Genomic DNA, 22,450 nt, shown 5'->3' on the forward strand with positions numbered 1-22,450 from the left:
AATAATTTCGATTTGGTTTATGAGATGACCAAATAGCAGGTTGAAAGTGGAAAATGACTAGTATTATTCTCTTGTTAACTAACTAGAATTTAAATAAACAGTTGAAACGAACAAGGAAAGAAAACACATAGTGAATAATCTAATACTATTTTGCTATTGTGAGTAACATTTGGGTAAGCAAAATGGCTCTAAGATGAAATTGCACCCTTTTATCATATGTAAGTATTTGGATGGCAAAATGATAACGACTTGATAGGATAAGTTTGGTGAACTAGAACATTAGGCAATTTAAAAATGGGGTTAAAGGTTTATGTTGTAATGTATCCTATATAAGAAATCTTTCTGATGATTCTGTTAAAACTGTTTATCCCATTTAATTAACCACATTCTCTGTTTAAGCTATAAATATACATAGGAGGGAAAATGCAGAAAATGTCCCTCTAGTTTTCTTTATGGTTTCTGACTTAAATGCCCACAGACTGAACTTGAATTTTCAATGATTTAGCAGTTTGTGATTGCGTGGAAGGAAACCCATTCCAAATAAATATACATTTATAATTGTAATTAATGGCAAAGTTTATTTATATTGTCTGGATTAGGTTCCAGTCTTTGACTTAATGTTATTCTGCTAAAAACCTGGTGGGGAGGAAAGGGCTCTCAAGTAAAATGGGAATAGCTAGAGAAACTCAGTTCTAATTACTGCAAAAACAAGATAAAGCGACTTTTAATATGGAAAAAATTTTCAGCACTGCTAGTATATTTGTGAACAATACAAAGTTTCTAGCCTAAAACTAAAAGAACAGTCTCTATTTCATACACATTTTCCATAGAAAAATAAAGTTGGAATTTGGAGTGAAAATAAAAGAAATGACACCCAGTACTGACAACTTTTAGTGAACACCAGAATGAAGACAAACATTTACCCCCAATCTCTGAGCTTTCCCTCCTGTTTCATCTTCAGCCTTTCTCTGGTACGTCCTCTCTCTCTCATCACGGCCAGGCCTTCCCTATCCGTATGCATCTATGAATACACTATGGATCCTCAGAGGGCAGCAGATGATCACCGTCTGACCCCACACTCCTCAGAGCACCCTATTTCATCTCTTCACTGTAGTGCCCCTTGTGTCCCATTCACCTCTCCTTACTCTCTGACCTCAACTCTATCAGAACATGGAAACTGCTCTCATGAAAGCCACTGTGAATCTCTTCATTCCCACACTTACCATCGCTGATCACTCCTTATTCCACCAGAGCTCTTATTTCATTTTGACACTGTACTTCTCTTCGTCCTTCTGGAGTGTTGTTTCTTTTTTCCTCTCTCTTTAATTCCGCAACACTAAGCTTTCCAACTCCTTCATGCTTCTCTGATCACTCTGCTCAGTGTTCTTATTGGTTTTTCCTTCTCAGCTTTTGTGTAAGCCAGAGCTCTTGGTTGCAAGAGAAGATGGGTCAATTGAATGGAAATTGGCTTTAACATAGAAATGCTAGGGGAGTTGGAGAAACCCACTGGAGAAATCGGCAGGAACACAACGCAGGAAAGCCCGTGTGTCAGACAGCCAAAATCATGTCCCTAGTCTATCTAGCTGGAGAAGAGCTGCTGTCTTTGCTGCTGGATGCAGAATGTAAGAGCTCACACTGATAATGCCATTATTTTGGGTGTAAGATACATTTTGTATTGTCTGTTTTCAACCAAAATTCTCTTTTTTCCCCCTGACACTTTGTCTCCTTCTCTTCATATTTCAAACCCAGTGTAGGTAAGGTTGACTGGCAAACCTAAATCGAGTCCCCTCATTCTAGGTGCAAGGGGATGGGAAAGTCACTTTCTAGAACTTTTGGCTTCTGAATGGATGACAACTTCTTTCTGCCACAAAGACTGATGTGGTAGAATAGAGGATCAGATTTATCCAACAAATATATGGTGTATATGCATTTTGTAATGTCTCTAAAATAGCTTCCTTAATTTTCTTTCCATGTCCTCCTTCTTTTTATCTTATGCACACTCTTCAATAGATGGATTATAGAAAACTAAACCTTTAGTAACCACAATAACTCCCAAGTCATCATTTGTATTAAGCTCTTATAGAACTATACTGCTGAGCACATTTCCCCTGGATGTTCTCAGAATGCTGCTTGTAAAAACTGGCCACCACACCCGTGTCCTCAATCTCAGTTTTTGATGACCATCTACTGAGGAACCAAGTGTCTTCTTTTTCCTTAACTGACCACCCCCGTCACATTAAATATGTCACCGAGTCCTAGTCACTGTACATTCTGGGTTACCTTGAGCTACCTCGTTGTCTTCCTCATTACTCCCAATGTCATATCACTCACAGACTAAGAACATCGCATGCTGTTTTATCAACTAGAGAGCATTTATAAAATACCTGTTATTACAACCAATTCATGACCTACCAAATCAACTTCTATTGTAATATCTCCAAATCTGTATTTTGTACAAAAACTCTCCTAGATAATTTTAATATATAATTTGGTTGAGGAATCACTGGACTTCAATAACAGCTTCTTGACTGGTGTACTTTCCTCTAGTTTCCCCACCCCCTTCTGGCTATTTTCTACAACCAAACATTTAATTTAATAAATATCTGAGTTTGCCACTCCCTTCTTAAAAGCTTTCCATCCCAGCCTATTGTTTGAAGGAAAAAATTGAAGATGTTTCACTTGGCATTGTCTCACTTTACAATTCCGGCCCTTCTACCATCTTTACTTTTGATGCCGCATCAATGTCTTTCACACAGAATTTGTCTACCTCATTCAGTAGTTACCCCCGAAACATGCTCATGTTCAGAATGTTTTTCTTGTCTTCTAAATCTGTTTATTCTGCACATATTTTGAATGTAAGAAGTTGTATTTTTCCAATAGAACAATTCCCCAAAATGGTTGCCATGTTAGAGTAAATAAAATTAAAGTTCCTTCAGTCTAGTGTATGGTTTTATTTCAGTTACCTTCACCGAATTGTCTTTTATATATTTAATGAATGTTCTTTTTACATTTGCCATATTTAATTTCAGAGGCCATCTATTAAGAATATGAAAACTAAAAATATAACAGAGCTGGAAGCCTTTGTTCTCTCGGGACTCACATATCAACCGGAGTGGCAAATTCCCTTGTTCCTGGTGTTCTTGGTTATGTATCTCATCACCGTGGTGGGGAATCTTGGTCTGATTGCTCTCATCTGCAATGACCCTCACCTCCACATCCCCATGTACTTATTCCTTGGGAGTCTGGCATTTGTGGATGCTTGGTTATCATCCACGGTATCCCCCAAGATGTTGGTCAACTTCTTTGCCAAGAGCAAGATGATCTCTGTCTCTGAATGCATGATACAGTTTTTTTCTTTTGCAGTCAGTGCGACCACAGAATGTTTTCTGTTGGCAACAATGGCATATGATCGGTATGTGGCCATATGCAAACCATTACTTTACCCAGTCATTATGTCCAATACACTGTGCATCCGGCTGATACTTTTGTCATTTTTAGGTGGCTTTCTTCATGCCGTAATTCATAGTTCTTTTTTATTCAGATTAGCCTTCTGCAATTCCATCATAGTACATCACTTTTACTGTGACATTATACCACTGTTAAAGATTTCTTGTACTGACCCTTCTATTAACATTCTGATGCTATTTATTTTCTCAGGGTCAATACAAGTATTTACCATTTTGACTGTTCTTGTCTCTTATACACTAGTTCTCTTTACAATCTTAAAAAAGAAGTCTCTACAAGGCATAAGGAAAGCCTTCTCCACCTGTGGAGCCCATCTCTTATCGGTGTCTTTATACTATGGCCCCCTTCTCTTCATGTATGTGCGCCCTGGCTCTGCACAGGCAGATGATCAAGATATGATGGACTCTCTATTTTACACTGTCATAATTCCTTTCTTAAATCCAATGATCTACAGCCTGAGAAATAAGAAAGTCATAGATTCACTGAGAAAAATAGTAAAGAGAAATGCTTCGATCTCGTAGTAGTAGCTATTCTCCATTCATTAAAATGACAAAATCGTGCAGATTAGAAATTGCTGTCTGTTGACTAATATTGAGAATGCTTTTGCAGATATAATTGCCCTAATCTTTTAATGACTTAAGGGAGGAGAACCCAGTAATCTTCTTAAAATATTTGTGTATATTATTAAAAAAATGCAACAAGAATTTAATCAAGTGTTCATATCATACTTAAATAATTAAAACAGAAACAAAAATAAAAATAAAAACATTTCTCAAGCTTGTCTCCTTTTTTGTGTGACTTAATACTTGCTTTAAGTACTCAAATAGCATAGTGCCTCTGAACAGAACTTGGTTGTGTTATCTTTGATACTTGTACAGGTTTAGAGGCAAGACCATATTACATTTAACTGGATAGTGGAGGCAGATTTGTGCTTGAGAGACTAGAGGAAAATCCAGATATTCTGCTAGCCATCAAAAGGTTTTTCCTTCTACTTTATTTGGGGCATGGCAAATTCTACCTCTTGGGGATTCAACTCCGCTATCACAGAGAGAGATAAAAAGAAATGGGAGCAATGAGGGAAGAAAACAAAAATGTTTTAAGACGATGAAGACAGGGCCAAACTGTAAGAGATGCTCTTAGCTTGGTGTGCTTGTAGGAGGAAGGCAGAGGCAAGTTGCCTCTCACTGTCTATGATGCCTTGTATAGGCCTTTTCTAGCGTGTTTGTGTGTTGCTGGGCAATCTGGAAAACTTCACTATTAAAGAAAGCTAACAGATTCAACTGAGGACATTAGTTGGGGTGGACATAGACAGTGTGACTGCAAAGGAAGGAAGTAGTCTTCCTTCCTTCCACAATATTGTTAGAAGTAAAAACAACTAAACCTAAAAGATTAAGAAATCAATAATATGTAGCTTATTGAAATGTGCTGTTGACATGAGGGAGTCTAAATTCATGTTACCAAAGTCCAGTGATGTCCGGATGATATAATGTCATAGCAAGTGCTATGACAGAGACATGAAAATCAACAAGAGTTAGGATGTTTTGTGCCTCAAAGTCCATAAATGTTAGCTTTAATCACAGTCTAGTAGCAAATATAATGAGTGATCCACCTCCAATGCACCCCTACCCTTTCTCTCTACCACTGATTGCATACACAGTGCCATGATACCACTGAGGTTGTCATCCCCGTAACTACCCACTTCTGGGATTTGCAACCTCTAATTACTTATCCCCACCTTCTTGCTGAGTTTCTCTTACTTCTGAAACTGTAAATTTAGCTCTGATTAAATCATATCCCTTTTCAATAACATTTAATAGATTGTCAGTAGATTGCTAGTAGCTTATGCAGTATCATATATGGTATATATATCTAGTTCTGTGTACATACAAATGCATATATCTGTCTGCTTGTGCGTAAGTCCAGATTATCTGATATAGAACTACTTATAGCTACACTTATATCTATATCCACATATCTATCAGTATCTTCTTTACCCTGCATTTGTTCGCCCTGATGTTAGTTGAATTTTTTAAAATAAACTTTGATTTAACACCGACGTCCTTTCCCCCTACTTCTCCTAGTGGACCTTGTGTTGAACCCATACACATAGTTACTGAAAGCGTTCTAGACACACTCACTCTCTCAGTTCAGTCTTTTCCGATATGGGTCTCTCCAAAGAGAATAAAATCCTCCATCCTACGCCACAACTGCCCATCTTTATTTGTAATTGAAATGAAGTCTTTTCTTCAAGGTGTAGCAGCTTAAATGTTACAGCTACCTTGATGCATTTCCAGATTACTTCAAAGATGATAGGAAGGCATACTCATTTGAAGCATTTTAGTTTATTTATTCTTCTTAGATCACATTTAGCCTTGTATAGTATTTATTTTTAGTTAACCCACTCTTTTAGATTTTAACTTAGAAAGTTGGAACAGCCACTTTGGAAAACAGTGTGGAGGTCCCTCAAAAAGTTAGAAATAGAGCTACCCTATGACCCAGCAATTGCACTACTGGGTATTTACCCCAAAGATAACTACAGCTGTAGTGAAGAGAATGATCATATGCACCCCAATGTTCATAGCAGCATTGTCCACAATAGCTAAATTGTTTAAGGAGCCAAGATGCCCTTCAACAGACGAATGGATAAGGATTTGGTCCTTATTTACAATGGAATATTACTCAGCCATCAGAAAGAACGATTATACAACATTTGCAGCAACATGGACAGAACTGGAGGAGATTATGCTAAGTGAAATAAGCCAAGCAGAGAAAGACAATTATCATATGGTTTCACTCATTTATGGAACATAAGAAATAGGAAGATCTGTAGGACAAGGAAGGGAAGAATGAAGGGGGGTAAACAGAAGGGGGAATGAACCATGAGAGACTGTGGACTCTGAGAAACAAACTGAGGGCTTCAGAGGGGAGGGGGTGGGGGATTGGGCTAGGCCGGTGATGGGTATTAAGCAGGGCACGTATTACATGGTGCACTGGGTGTTAAATGCAACTAATGAATCATCTAACTTTACATCAGAAACCAGGGATGTACTATATGGTGACATAATAGAATAAAAAAATTAAAATAAAAAAAAGAAAAAAAAAGAAAAAAAACTCTATTGCCTAATTTGGGAAAGGTTAATAGATGGGACTTAAGTTTGTTAAAAAAAAAAATTAATCTTTTTTTAATGTGTCAAATTTCTTTATTTTTTCAAGTTATATTCAGTTAAAAAATATTTTTTAAGTAGAATCAAATTTTGGATCATCATTCTCAATGAAATTCCATATACAAGATGTTCTAGGGACACCAGTGTGGCTCAGTATGTTAAGCATCTGCCTTTGGCCTAGGTCACGATCTCAGGGTCCTGGGATTCAGACCTGTAACAGGTTGCCTGCTCAGCGGGGTATTTGCTTCTCCCTCCAGCTGAATGGATCACTGTTGATTGTCCTGATGACAGCATGCCTCCCTCTGGCTCCAAGACCTCTAAGCCACCAGAGCATAAGATCAAGAGAACATGAGCAAAAAATATGCAAGTGGTCACAAAAAAAAAAAAAAAAAAAAAAAGAAGGAAAGAAAGAAAGAAAAAGAAAAAAGCAAAAAAGAAAAGGATTCCTAGAGGTAACAGTGAGTGGTATCACTGAACCAGCTCCATACATTGAACGCTGACTCAGAAAATATAGAACATTTTGAAGATACTCTACAGCTGTCAGGTAGCATCATCAGTTATCCTATAAATGAGTCTCCAAAAAGGCTATTTCACCATTCTATCAAACAAGTTGCTTCAGATGGTGGCGAATAGGCTAAGACTCGTGAATTTTATGATCATGGGCCCATTGCTGCACTTCTGTGGCAGTGAATTAAATGCCTTGGTCAGAAGCACCGTTGTGTGTAATACTATGATCTTGGAGAACAGATAAGGAATTCCGTTAAGTCCAAGATGATGGTTTTGGTAGAATCAATGAATGCAGGTACGGTAAATCTATATACAGAACGGGTGGCTTTATTCCAGTAGGAGAAAAAACCACTTCCCTTTTACAATGGAAACATTCCAATGTAGTCAACCTGCCACCAGGTAGCAAGCTGATCATTCTAATAAATGGTGATACGTAAGAGGCTCAATGTTATCTCAGTTCCTGGACAACTGAGCACTCAGCAATTGCTGTAGGCAAGTTGACCTTAGTAAATGAAGTCCATGACATGAACACTAGGTGTTGTGGTTCTTTTTTGTTTGCAGGAGGGGCCAGAAGCAACAATGTATCCTTCATCTCAGAAGGGAAATGTAGACATGCCCTATATCACTGAGCTATGGCCCCTCTCACTGTGGAGCTTTATCTTTGTTTCTCTTTGCATCTCCCCTGACCTTTGCCTACTAAGATTTTGCATCAGATTTCAGCTTCAAGTGTGGACTCACGTCTATGTGTGGAATGGGAGCTGCAGTTTGCATGAGGGAGGAGAACAACTTTTCTTGGGGTTGGTTCCTGAAAGGAATCTAGAACTCTGGCCTCAATAAAATCGTATGATTAGCTGAGACAAGAACTTATTAATCAAAGCTCTCAGAGCAACACCTATTTTATAGATAAACGGATTTGCAGAAACATGCCAGAAGTGTCACTGTGGTCAAAGCAGTGACATAAAGCGCAACCTAAGAGTTGCACCTAGAACCGTATACACGACATGATGTTTATGATCTCGCAGGTGTAATGCCCGATGGGACTCCTGGACTTCTCACGCAGATTCAAAGCTGCAATGCCCAGAAGAACATCTTAGTTTTGTCCTAAAGGGAATCTTTCGGTTCTGTTAGGGAAATTTTAGCTCTTCACACCTTCTTCTTCTGGCAAAAGCACACAGTTTTACAATTGGTTGACTCTTGTGTTCACAGCAGATTTATACAAAAAACATTTTGCTGAGTTTGGTAAATGAAGCCTCCAAAATGAATCAGTGTGCAAGGAGCTGCTGCCTGTGCTACTGTCATGCTGGTGCAACTCTATTTTTTTTCCACTTGAGAAAACCTAACCATGAAAGGATCTCCACAGTGTCTTAACAGATATTGGTAAGAGATTGATTTATGTAATGCTCATTATTTTTTATAGGAAGGTAAAAATACTGTTATGTTCATAAATAATTTCGATTTGGTTTGTAAGATGACCAAATAGCAGGTTGAAAGTGGAAAACGACTAGCATTATTCTCTATGTTAACTAGAATTTAAATAAACAGTTGAAACGAACAAGGAAAGAAAACACATAGTGAATAATCTAATACTATTTTGCTATTGTGAGTAAAATTTGGGTAAGCAAAATGGCTCTAAGACGAAATTGCACCCTTTTATCATATGTAAGTATTTGGCTGGCAAAATGATAACGACTCGATAGGATAAGTTTGGTGAAATAGAACATTAGACAATGTAAAAATGGGTTTAAGGATTTACGTCATAATGTATCCTATATAAGAAATCTTTCTGATGATTCTTTTAAAAATATTTATCCCATTTAATTAACCACATTCTCTGTTTAAGTTATAAATATACATAGGAGGGAAAATGCAGAAAATGTCCCTCTAGTTTTCTTTATGGTTTCTGACTTAAATGCCCACAGACTGAACTTGAATTTTCAATGATTTAGCAGTTTGTGATTGCGTGGAAGGAAACCCATTCCAAATAAATATACATTTATAATTGTAATTAATGGCAAAGTTTATTTATATTGTCTGGATTAGGTTCCAGTCTTTGGCTCAATGTTATTCTGCTAAAAACCTGGTGGGGAGGAAAGGGCTCTCAAGTAAAACGGGAATAGCTAGAGAAATTCAGTTCTAATTACTGCAAAAACAAAGATAAAGCAACTTTTAATATGGAAAGAATTTTCAGCACTGCTAGTATATTTGTGAACAATACTAAAGTTTCTAGCCTAAAACTAAAAGAACAGTCTCTATTTCATACATATTTTCCATAGAAAAATAAGGTTGGAATTTGGAGTGAAAGTAAAAGAAATGATACCCAGTTTTGACAACTTTTAAATGAACACCAGAATGAAGACAAACATTTACCCCCAATCTCTGAGCTTTCCCCCCTGTTTCATCTTCAGCCTTTCTCTGGTACGTCCTCTCTCTCTCTTCACGGCCAGGCCTTCCCTATCCCTATGCATCTATGAATACACTATGGATCCTCAGAGGGCAGCAGATGATCACCGTCTGACCCCACATTCCTCAGAGCACCCTATTTCATCTCTTCACTGTAGTGCCCCTTGTGTCCCATCCACCTCTCCTTACTCTCTGACCTCAACTCTATGGGAACATGGAAACTGCTCTCATGAAAGCCACTGTGAATCTCTTCATTCCCACACTTACCATCGCTGATCACTCCTTATTCCACCAGAGCTCTTAGTTCATTTTGACACTGTACTTCTCTTCGTCCTTCTGGAGTGTTGTTTCTTTTTTTCTCTCTCTTTAATTCCGCAACACTAAGCTTTCCAACTCCTTCATGCTTCTCTGATCACTCTGCTCAGTGTTCTTATTGGTTTTTCCTTCTCAGCTTTTGTGTAAGCCAGAGCTCTTGGTTGCAAGAGAAGATGGGTCAATTGAATGGAAATTGGCTTTAACATAGAAATGCTAGGGGAGTTGGAGAAACCCACTGGAGAAATCGGCAGGAACACAACGCAGGAAAGCCCGTGTGTCAGACAGCCAAAATCTTGTCCCTAGTCTATCTAGCTGGAGAAGAGCTGCTGTCTTTGCTGCTGGATGCAGAATGTACGAGCTCACACTGATAATGCCATTATTTTGGGTATAAGATACATTTTCTATTGTCTGTTTTCAACCAAAATTCTCTTTTTTCCCCCTGACACTTTGTCTTCTTCTCTTTATATTTCAAACCCAGTGTAGGTAAGGTTGACTGGCAAACCTAAATCGAGTCCCCTCATTCTAGGTGCAAGGGGATGGGAAAGTCACTTTCTAGAACTTTTGGCTTCTGAATGGATGACAACTTCTTTCTGCCACAAAGACTGATGTGGTAGAATAGAGGATCAGATTTATCCAACAAATATATGGTGTATATGCATTTTGTAATGTCTCTAAAATAGCTTCCTTAATTTTCTTTCCATGTCCTCCTTCTTTTTATCTTATGCACACTCTTCAATAGATGGATTATAGAAAACTAAACCTTTAGTAACCACAATAACTCCCAAGTCATCATTTGTATTAAGCTCTTATAGAACTATACTGCTGAGCACATTTCCCCTGGATGTTCTCAGAATGCTGCTTGTAAAAACTGGCCACCACACCCGTGTCCTCAATCTCAGTTTTTGATGACCATCTACTGAGGAACCAAGTGTCTTCTTTTTCCTTAACTGACCACCCCCGTCACATTAAATATGTCACCGAGTCCTAGTCACTGTACATTCTGGGTTACCTTGAGCTACCTCGTTGTCCTCCTCATTACTCCCAATGTCATATCACTCACAGACTAAGAACATCACATGCTGTTTTATCAACTAGGGAGCATTTATAAAATGCCTGTTTTTACAACCAATTCATGACCTACTGAATCAACTTCTATTGTAATATCTCCAAATCTGTATTTTGTACAAAAACTCTCCTAGATAAATTTAATGTATAATTTGGTTGGGGAATCACTGGACTTCAATAATAGCTTCCTGATTGGTGTCCTTTCCTCTAGTTTCCCGGCCCCCTTCAGGCTATTTTCTACAACCAAACATTTAATTTAATAAATATCTGAGGTTGACACTACCTTTCTTAAAAATTTTCCATCCCAGCCTATTGATTGAAGGATAAAATTGAAGATGTTTCACTTGGCATTGTCTCACTTTATAATTCAGTCCCTCCTACCATCTTTACTTTTGATGCTGCATCAATATCGTGCACACAGAATTTGTCTACCTCATACAGTAGTTACCCCCGAAACATGCTCATGTTCAGAATGTTTTTCTTGTCTTCTAAATCTTTTTATTCTGCACATATTTTGAACATAAGTAGTTGTATTTTTCCAATAGAACAATTCCCCCAAATAGTTGCCATTTAGAGTAAATAAAATTAAAGTTCCTTCAGTCTAGTGTATGGTTTTATTTCAGTTACCTTCACCGAATTGTCTTTTATATATTTAATGAATGTTCTTTTTACATTTGCCACATTTAATTTCAGAGGCCATCTATTAAGAATATGGAAACTAAAAATACAACAGAGCTGGAAGACTTTGTTCTCATGGGACTCACATATCAACCGGAGTGGCAAATTCCCTTGTTCCTGGTGTTCTTGGTTATGTATCTCATCACCGTGGTGGGGAACCTTGGTCTGATTGCTCTCGTCTGCAATGACCCTCACCTCCACATCCCCATGTACTTATTCCTTGGGAGTCTGGCATTTGCGGATGCTTGGTTATCATCCACAGTATCCCCCAAGATGTTGGTCAACTTCTTTGCCAAGAGCAAGATGATCTCTGTCTCTGAATGCATGATACAATTTTTTTCTTTTGTAGTCAGTGCGACCACAGAATGTTTTCTGTTGGCATCAATGGCATATGATCGGTATGTGGCCATATGCAAACCATTACTTTACCCAGTCATTATGTCCAATATACTGTGCATTCGGCTAATAGTTTTGTCACTTTTTGGTGGCCTTCTTCATGCCATAATTCATACTTCTTTTTTATTCAGATTAACCTTCTGTAATACTAACATAATACATCACTTTTACTGTGACATCATGCCATTATTTAAAATTTCTTGCACTGATACTTCTATTAATATCCTCATGGTATTTATTTTTTCTGGGTCAATTCAGATGCTCACCATTCTGACTGTTGTCATTTCTTACACATTAGTTCTTTTTACAGTCTTAAAAAAGAAGTCTCTACAAGGCATAAGGAAAGCCTTCTCCACCTGTGGAGCCCATCTCTTATCGGTGTCTTTATACTATGGTCCCCTTCTCTTCATGTATGTGCGCCCTGGCTCTGCACAGGCAGATGATCAAGATATGATGGACTCTCTATTTTACACTGTCATAATTCCTTTCTTAAATCCAATGATCTACAGCCTGAGAAATAAGAAAGTCATAGATTCACTGAGAAAAATAGTAAAGAGAAATGCTTCAATCTCGTAGTAGTAGCTATTCTCCATTCATTAAAATGACAAAATCGTGCAGATTAGAAATTGCTGTCTGTTGACTAATATTGAGAATGCTTTTGCAGATATAATTGCCCTAATCTTTTAATGACTTAAGGGAGGAGAACCCAGTAATCTTCTTAAAATATTTGTGTATATTATTAAAAAAATGCAACAAGAATTTAATCAAGTGTTCATATCATACTTAAATAATTAAAACAGAAACAAAAATAAAAATAAAAACATTTCTCAAGCTTGTCTCCTTTTTTGTGTGACTTAATACTTGCTTTAAGTACTCAAATAGCATAGTGCCTCTGAACAGAACTTGGTTGTGTTATCTTTGATACTTGTACAGGTTTAGAGGCAAGACCATATTACATTTAACTGGATAGTGGAGGCAGATTTGTGCTTGAGAGACTAGAGGAAAATCCAGATATTCTGCTAGCCATCAAAAGGTTTTTCCTTCTACTTTATTTGGGGCATGGCAAATTCTACCTCTTGGGGATTCAACTCTTCTATCACAGAGAGAGATAAAAAGAAATGGGAGCAATGAGGGAAGAAAACAAAAATGTTTTAAGATGATGAAGACAGGGCCAACTGTAAGAGATGCTCTTAGCTTGGTGTGCTTGTAGGAGGAAGGCAGAGGCAAGTTGCCTCTCACTGTCTATGATGCCTTGTATAGGCCTTTTCTAGCGTGTTTGTGTGTTGCTGGGCAATCTGGAAAACTTCACTATTAAAGAAAGCTAACAGATTCAACTGAGGACATTAGTTGGGGTGGACATAGACAGTGTGACTGCAAAGGAAGGAAGTAGTCTTCCTTCCTTCCACCATATTGTTAGAAGTAAAAACAACTAAGCCTAAAAGATTAAGAAATCAATAATATGTAGCTTATTGAAATGTGCTGTTGACATGAGGGAGTCTAAATTCATGTTACCAAAGTCCAGTGATGTCCGGATGATATAATGTCATAGCAAGTGCTATGACAGAGACATGAAAATCAACAAGAGTTAGGATGTTTTGTGCCTCAAAGTCCATAAATGTTAGCTTTAATCACAGTCTAGTAGCAAATATAATGAGTGATCCACCTCCAATGCACCCCTACCCTTTCTCTCTACCACTGATTGCATACACAGTGCCATGATACCACTGAGGTTGTCATCCCCGTAACTACCCACTTCTGGGATTTGCAACCTCTAATTACTTATCCCCACCTTCTTGCTGAGTTTCTCTTACTTCTGAAACTGTAAATTTAGCTCTGATTAAATCATATCCCTTTTCAATAACATTTAATAGATTGTCAGTAGATTGCTAGTAGCTTATGCAGTATCATATATGGTATATATATCTAGTTCTGTGTACATACAAATGCATATATCTGTCTGCTTGTGTGTAAGTCCAGATTATATGATATAGAACTACTTATAGCTACACTTATATCTATATCCACATATCTATCAGTATCTTCTTTACCCTGCATTTGTTCGCCCTGATGTTAGTTGAATTTTTTAAAATAAACTTTGATTTAACACCGACGTCCTTTCCCCCTACTTCTCCTAGTGGACCTTGTGTTAAACCCATACACATAGTTACTGAAAGCGTTCTAGACACACTCACTCTCTCAGTTCAGTCTTTTCCGATATGGGTCTCTCCAAAGAGAATAAAATCCTCCATCCTACGCCACAACTGCCCATCTTTATTTGTAATTGAAATGAAGTCTTTTCTTCAAGGTGTAGCAGCTTAAATGTTACAGCTACCTTGATGCATTTCCAGATTACTTCAAAGATGATAGGAAGGCATACTCATTTGAAGAATTTTAGTTTATGTATTCTTCTTAGATCACATTTAGCCTTGTATAGTACTTATTTTTGGTTCATACAGTCTTTTAGATTATAGCTTAGAAGTCCTAGTACTCCTGTACTTGTGCTGTGCAGAACAGTGACTTACACTTGAGGTTCTAAGTAAGTATTTGTGAACTTCTTGTGAAATTTTAAGAATGTGACAGCATGAATACATAAAATGCAGTAGACTGTATCACTGTTTTCAGTATAGTAATGACTCCAGCGAAATTACTATGTTCGGGATGTTTCCTTGAACACAGCTCCCCTTCCAGTTTCTCTCATGACAAGCTTGAGCATCATAAACCTGAAGTGAATTCTAATTCTTATAACTAGAATTAGTTCTTAGGATGGAGTATGAGAAAATATCAAAGTAAATCCCTTTAATTAATTAGTTAAAGATATAACACATAGAAGTATTTAAGACAAATATCATTATTTTAAAAAAGGAAAATATCATTATTATGTATTTCTGGAGGTATAGATCACAAGATTACACCAGGTCATCTGTTCTCTTTTTGTTTTCCTGACAGATACCCCCAAGTCCCAGCATAAAACTGAATGGCTCACAGTCCAGCTGCTTTTACTCTTTGAACCCAGGGTATTCATGTTATTGCATATGTCTGTAGTTTATTGATTCTTTGCTGTATAATAATCCTATAATTCTGGTTTTTCTTCTTAGGTATCTAGATTTTTCTTGTTCCTTGATTGTTATGACCCCAAAACAAATGCTAAGCGAAATAAGTCAAGGAGAGAAAGACAATTATCATATGGTTTCACTCATTTATGGAACATAAGAAGTAGGAAGATTGGTAGGAGAAGAAAGGGAAGAAGAAAGGGGGGTAAACAGAAGGGGGAATGAACCATGAGAGACTATGGACTCTGGGAAACAAACTGAGGGCTTCAGAGTGGAGGGGGTGGGGGATGGGGACAGGCTGGTGATGGGTATTAAAGAGGGCACGTATTGTATGGTGCACTGGGTGTTATACACAAATAATGAATAAAGAAACTTTCAACAAAACAAAAAGGAACCCTACTGAAAGGGAGAAGATATTCTCAAATGATATATCTGATAAGCAGTTAATAGTCAAAATATATAAAGAACTTATACAATTGAACACAGGGAACCCCAAATAATCTGATAAAAATTCGGAGAGGACCTAAATAGACTTTTCTCCAAAGAAGTCTTACAGATGACCAACAGACACATGAACAGATGGATGGTCAACATCACTAATCATCAGGGAAATGCAAATCAAAACAATGATATCACCTTACATCTGTCACAATACTTAAAATCAAACCACAACAAACAACAAATGTTGGCTAACATGCATAGAGAAAGGAACCCTCGTGCACTTGGTGATAATACAAATTGCTGTAGCCACTTTAAAAAGCAGTATGAAGGTTCCTTAAAAAATTAAAAATAGAATTACATATAATACATTAATTCCACTACTGAGTATTTATCAAAAGATATATAATTCAAAAAAATATATGCAATCCGATTTTATTGCAAAATTAATTACATTAGCCAAGATATAGGAGCCACCGAAGTGTTCATTGAATGGATAACCTAGAAGTCGGGTGTGTTTGTGTGTGTGTGCGTGTGTGTGTGTGTGTGTGTGTGTATGTATACACACATACATATATATAATGGAATATTAGTCAGCCATAAAAAAAGAATGACATCTTGCCATTTGAAATGACATGGAAGGAACTAGATAGTACAACGATAAGTGAAATCAGTTAGTCAGAGCAAAACAAATACCATATGATTTCACTCATATGTAGAATTTAAGAAAAAAATGAACAAAATGACAATAAAAAAGATAAACATAAAAAGTAGACTTAAATATAGAGAACAAACTGATAGACAGGAGGTGAGTGGGGGGTGGGTAAAATAGATAAAGGAGATTAATAGTATACTTATCTTGATGAGCACCGAGAAATGTAGAGCGTTATGAAATCACTATACTGTGCACCTGAAACTAATATAATACTCTATGTTAATTATCATGAATAAAAGTTTTAAAATAAAATAACTCATACTTCCTATCTCTTTAAATATAAATGAATGTAGGATCTATATACTTTTCTCATCACTTTACAGTACCTTCTACTGTTCAGAAGATTGCTAACAGAATTATCTTAAATTGTATTCAAGGAAACAACAGAATTAGGTTAAGACAAATGCCAATCAACATTAGAACAGTATTTCTCAGTGTCTGCATTGTAGACCACCTATGGCAAGATCTTATTGAGTACGTGTATTCAGTATATGTCAAAATGTCTCTTGTATAGACAGTCATGCTGTTCTTTTACAAGGGTGGTTCTTAAACTGTAGTGGTCATGAAGATCATGTGGGGAACTTGTGAAAACATATTGATAAGCTTCATCATTAATATTTCTGACTAAGCAAAGTTAATGTTATTGGTTTGAAACTATACTAAGGAACCACTGTTTTAAAATTATTAAGGAAGAAAAGTTTTTGTAAGAAAATATTTAGAGACCCGTCAAAATGGAGTTTCTATACATCCTCTATCTCCTACTTAACAATAATATGGGAATATTCTAAAGGTTTCTACTCTCTGGTTTGTACTTTCCTCTCCGCTTTGGGAGGGGGAATCCAAATTTCAATGGGCCTTTTGATTCAAGGGATGAAGAATAGTGGACCATTTATTAGCTTTGTCTTGGAAACCATGATTGAAAGTGATGATAGCCTATCTAAACTCCATTGCCTCATTTAAAGAATGTAAACAGATGGGACCTTACGTCATTAAAAAAAATGAAATTTTAAGTAGAATCAACTTTTGGATCATCATTCTCGATGAAATTTCATATACAAGATGTTCCAGGGGCACCTGGGTGGCTCAGTCTCATAAGCGTCTGCCTCTGGTTCAGGTCATGATCTCAGGGTCCTGGGTTTCAGCCCTTTATCAGGCTTCCTGCTCCGTGGGGAGTCTGCTTCTTCCTCTCCCTCTACCAAACCCTTGGGCTCTCTCTGGTTATCTCTCTCTCTCTAACAAAAATGCAAATAAAATCTTTAAAAAAATGTTCCACATGCTGCAATAAAGTGATGTTTACTTCTCCTGAGAAGATACCTTCCAAATGAGACTCATCTGTGGGCAACAGCTAACAGGAACATCATGACATTTTCCTTTATTTTCAAATAAAGCAAAAAATTCACTAAATTAAAGGAGTTATATTAGTTATGTTAGTATGGAATTTTTCAGTGTAACAGAACCAATATCGTTATATAGATATAGATCTACAACAGGAAAACCTTACCTATAACTATTATATAAAGATTGCTATTATATGATATTGGTTCTTGTATCAGAATCTGCTGTTTGCAAGCTGGAGACACAGGAGAGCCTGTGTTGTAGTTTAAAGGCCGGAGCTGGAGAACCATGGTAGAGATTCCAGTCCAAGTCTGAGTCCTCAAACCAGGTTCCCCAAGGGCAGGAGAAGATCAATGTCAACCAGTCAAGCCCAGATACATTCAATCATCCTTAGCCTTTTTAAAAAAGTTCAGTTGAGGCCCTCACCACAATGGGGGAGAGCCATCTACTTTACTTAGTCCACAAATTCAATACTAATACCTTCTGGAAATACCCTATGGACACAACCAGAAAGAATGTTTAATAAGAAATCTGGACATCCTGCAGCCTAGTCAAGTTGACACATAAAATGAACCATCACAAGTCCACCCATTGTCACTTGGCACACATTCACAATTCCTTCAACCATATTTAATTTCCATATAAAGACAACAGGAAGGTCATAATTCTGCCCCCACATGATACAACTATGCTGTGTACACTGAAAATGAACTAAACCCTTCCCCAGAGGAAGAGGGGAATTCCTTGAGTAATATTTACTCTTTTTCTTGAGATCTAGTAACTTAAATACTATGATGTTAAATTAACAAAGCTTAATTACCGTGAGAGTCAATGCATCTTATGTTACATGAATAATGGAACAAAGGTGGAAAGAAACTAATAGTTTCTGTAACTAATCATGTGTTTATAACTAGCATTTATAAGTAGTCTTCCACTACCCATTCCATATTCCCTCTGCCTTCAGCAAGACCTCAGCCGGTCATTGTTCTTTCACTGATGGGGTAACTCAAACTTTTATTCCTAAAGGGTCTGGGCCATTAGAAGTCCTACCTGGATTAATTCATTAGTTCACTGAAGTTTTCTATTGACCATAATCACAGGGAATGGTATACTAAGAGACATCCTAAGTGATCTGTAGTCCAGACACATTTATCCTTTCTTCCGGTGTGGACTACTTCAATTTCCCCTTGGTTGTCAGCATCAATCACCCTAGCCAGCACAGCAACTCCACTCAAAGGAAAGTAGAACCCAGAGAAACCATGGCAGTCTTAACCTCCAGCTAAATGGATCACTGCTGTGTGTCCTGATGACAGCATTCCTCCCTCTGGCTCCAAGACTTCTAGGCCTCCAGAGCATAAGATCAAGGGAACATGAAGCTAAAATTATGTTGCTGGCCCAATAAAAAATATCCTGGTGTGTTCCTAGGGGTAACAGTGAGTGGTGCCACTGAACCAGTCCCATACAGTGAATGCTGACTCAGAAAATATACAGTCTTTTGGAGATACTCAAACTCTCAGGTATCACCATCTAGTTATGCTATAAAGGAATCTCCAAAAAGGTGATCTCACCATTCAATCAAACAAGTTGCTTTCAGAATGGTAGTGAATAGAATAAGACCAGTGAATTTTATGATCATGGGCCCATTGTTGTACTTCTTTGGCAGTGAAGTAAATGCCTTGGTCAGAAGCAATGTTGTGTGAAATACTATGATCTTGGACAATGGATAAGGAATTCTGTTAAGTCCAAGATGATGGTTTTGGTAGAATCAATGAATGCAGGTAAGGTAAATCTATATACAGAACGGGTGGCTATTCCAGTAGGAGAAAAAAACCACTTCCCTTTTATGATGGAAACTTTCCAATGTAGTCAACCTGCCACCAGCTAGAAAGCTGATCATTCCAATAAATGATGATACGTAAGAGACTCAATGTTATCTCGGTTCCTGGCTGACTGAGCACTCAGCAATGGCTGAGGAGACAAGGTGGCCTTAGTAAATGAAGTCCATGATGTGAACACATGCATGACTTCCTTCCCGGACACTCCATCATTTTGTTCATGAACCCGCTGGATGATGACAGAAATGGTTGAAGAAAGAGGCTGATTTTTTGTCCAAAAATAGCTCATTTCATCTACTTGATTTTTTAAATCCTTCTTTGCTGAGATCACCCTTTGATGATAGTTCTTATGAGACACAAATATCTTCATGATTTTTGCCCATTTGGAGAGATGTTTACATACCTCTTCCACAAATTTCCTTGTCTTCAATTTCCTAGAAATATGCCTTCAATGTCCCTGATCACCCAGCAAACCATAAGTCATAGCTCCCGCACTAGAATATAATCACACATCTGGCCATTTCTCCTTCCAAAGTGAACAACCAGGTGCACTGCTCCAAGTTCTGCCACTTGGAAGATTTCCAGTCACCTCTGAGGTACAGGAATATCACAGAGAGTGGTCGTAGTGCTGCAGCTGTCCACGTTTGGATGATGTTTGCATTTTGTGCAGAACCATCTATACACCAGGACCCCATTTTTATTCCCCTCTGTCAACTGCTCATAAAGAATTCCCCATGAGACTATAGGTGCAGGCTGGGAGAGAGAGGCCAGTGTAGCAGGAATAGGGACCATGATCTTTTAGGCCACTTCCTTGAGAGCCTGCTCTGGCTCCTACATGCATAGAGCAGTTTCATTTCATTTCATGGTGGAGTGCTCCCGTGAATGCCCAACTTAATGTCTTGGTGGATCAAACAACGTCCAGCTTGTATGGTTGCATGCTCAGTTAGTGGCCCAAGGTTAAGCAGTCAGTCTGAACTAAGAGCCTGTAGGAGGCCAATGGCTGTTTCTTAAAACTAGAGTAGTTATCCACTGAGGATGGCAGGGCTGTGCTCCAAAATTCCAACGGCCTGAATTGTGGCTCCCTATAGAGACCTGCCAAAGGCTTCAAAGCCTCCCTGCTGGATCTGCTGCTCAAGCGCCATTGGCTCTGCTGAATCACGTGGCAATTGGCAGAACACCACGCACAGCAACCTCTACTTTTTCGAAAGCCTTTTCCTGTCCTGAGCCCACTCAAAACTAGTGGTTTATCTGGTCACTTGGAAAATGGGCCAGTGTAATACACCCAAACGAGGATGATTCTTTTTCCAGAATCTACCAGAACACACTAGGTTTTGTGGTTCTTTTTTGTTTGAGGGATGGGCCGGATGCAACAACGTATACTTCTCCTCAGTAGGGAAATGTCCACATGCATTATATCATTGCCCTCCTAGCAATTTCACTCAAGTATAAGGCTTCTTAATTTTTTTTATGTAGGTGCCACACCTGGTGTGGGGTTAGAACTCACAACCCTGAGATCGAGAGATCCATGTTGTACAGACTGAGCCAGCCAGGTGCTCCGAATATTGTTGGATTTATTTCTCACCCTCTCTCATGCACATTTCTTACCAAGAAGCATAGAAGAGTTGCTACTTCTTGCTCACTGGTATCAAACATCATAATGCCATGTGTGTAATGGGCCAGTTTATTATCTTCATGAGAAAGAAAGGCAATAAGATTCCTGAGAAAGATTTGCACAGCATACATCTGGTAATGACTTGTACTTGTATATATGAAGAATTCACAAAACTCACTAAATGAAAAATAATTAACTCAAAAAAATTAACTCAGTTAAAAAATTGGCCAGGATTTGAACACACAGGTCACCAAACAAGATATAAAGATATCAAAACAGGACACAAGAAGTTGCTTTATGCAATGTGTCATCAGGGGAACATATGTTAATACCACAATGAAATACCACAGCACACTGTATAAATGACCAAGGTTGAGAAGACAACTCTCACTGGAAGCAGCATCATAGACATTTTGTACTCACAGATAGGCAACGAAATGCATTAAGAGATAATCATACAAAATTGAAGAAGTCGGTGAATTTGTTGTTTGTGTGTGTTGAAGCCAGCTCTGCACATCATCCTGCTTAATTCACCCTTCCTCTGAGTTTTCAGAATGACATTAATTTTATCAATGCTCTTTTCCCTCCTCGATTTTGTCTTCCACAAGCAAAATGTATGGAAGCAAGATAATTGATAAATCAGTCTGCCAAAAAAAGATGCTGTTTGCTTTCCCCTAGCTGCCAATCAAGTCCCATGTGAAGGTTGAACATTTTTTCTACTCTTCAAATATGAAATGTCACAAATGAGTAAATTTTTATTTTTCTGAAGGAAAGTTCATTGACAACTTACTTTGCCAATGCACAAAACGGAAACCTGAACTTTACCACCATGTTCAAAATCCCTCGTTTCCTTTAAGTTGGGGTAAAAAACAAAGTCTCTGAACTAGCCTCCAAGAGCGTGTGTAATCACACCCATTCTGGCTTCCCTGGCCCCATCTGGTTACTCCTAGTTTCTCCCTTTGTAATTTATCACATTATGCTTCTCGCATGATCTGGGCTCTCTGAGGATCTCGGCCCTCCAATGGCAAAGGCCTTGTGCGTGACACACGTCCAGAGGCAGCAATCACCATGTTAGAAATGGGGATCCTGAGGCCCCCTTTAACAAGCTCTCTCTAGGAGCTTCACAGGCATTATATTTTGAGAAGCACTCAGCTATGGCCCCTCTCACTGTGGAGCTTTGTCTTTGTTTCCCTTTGCACCTCCCCTGACCTTTGCCTACTAAGATTTTGCATCAGATTTCAGCTTCAAGTGTGGAGTCATGTCTATGTCTGGAATGTGAGCTGCAGTTTGCATGAGGGAGGAGAACAACTTTTTGGGGGGTTCTTCCTGAAAGGAATCTAGAACTCTGGCCTCAGTAAAATCATGTATGATTAGCTGAGGCAAGAACATATTAATCAAAGCACCCAGAGCAACACCTATTTTATAGACAAACTGATTTGCATAAACATGCCAGAAGTATCAATTGTAGTGGAAAG

At 38.0% G+C, this 22,450-nt stretch overlaps 2 protein-coding genes across 2 annotated transcripts; both read left to right on the forward strand.

Moving 5' to 3' along the window:
- The first annotated feature begins 2,409 nt into the window (after nt 1–2,409).
- Nucleotides 2,410–3,986, forward strand: LOC103662040 (olfactory receptor 5H2-like). The gene has a single exon (XM_040621714.1). The coding sequence runs from the start codon at nt 3,048–3,050 to the stop codon at nt 3,984–3,986; it is 939 nt and encodes a 312-aa protein (XP_040477648.1). The 5' UTR covers nt 2,410–3,047.
- Nucleotides 3,987–11,591: 7,605 nt separating this feature from the next.
- Nucleotides 11,592–12,566, forward strand: LOC103662041 (olfactory receptor 5H2-like). Its single transcript, XM_008689692.2, has one exon. It carries the CDS (start codon nt 11,628–11,630, stop codon nt 12,564–12,566), a length of 939 nt encoding a protein of 312 aa, XP_008687914.2. The 5' UTR covers nt 11,592–11,627.
- The last annotated feature ends 9,884 nt before the right edge of the window (nt 12,567–22,450 follow it).

This window comes from Ursus maritimus, unplaced genomic scaffold (assembly GCF_017311325.1).
Source record: "Ursus maritimus isolate PB19 unplaced genomic scaffold, ASM1731132v1 scaffold_4, whole genome shotgun sequence".
Taxonomy (NCBI): domain Eukaryota; kingdom Metazoa; phylum Chordata; class Mammalia; order Carnivora; family Ursidae; genus Ursus; species Ursus maritimus.

Coding starts and splice junctions, on each gene's coding strand:
- LOC103662041 (XM_008689692.2), top strand. CDS start 11,628: ATGGAAACTAAAAATACAACAGAGCTGGAAGACTTTGTTCTCATGGGA.
- LOC103662040 (XM_040621714.1), top strand. CDS start 3,048: ATGAAAACTAAAAATATAACAGAGCTGGAAGCCTTTGTTCTCTCGGGA.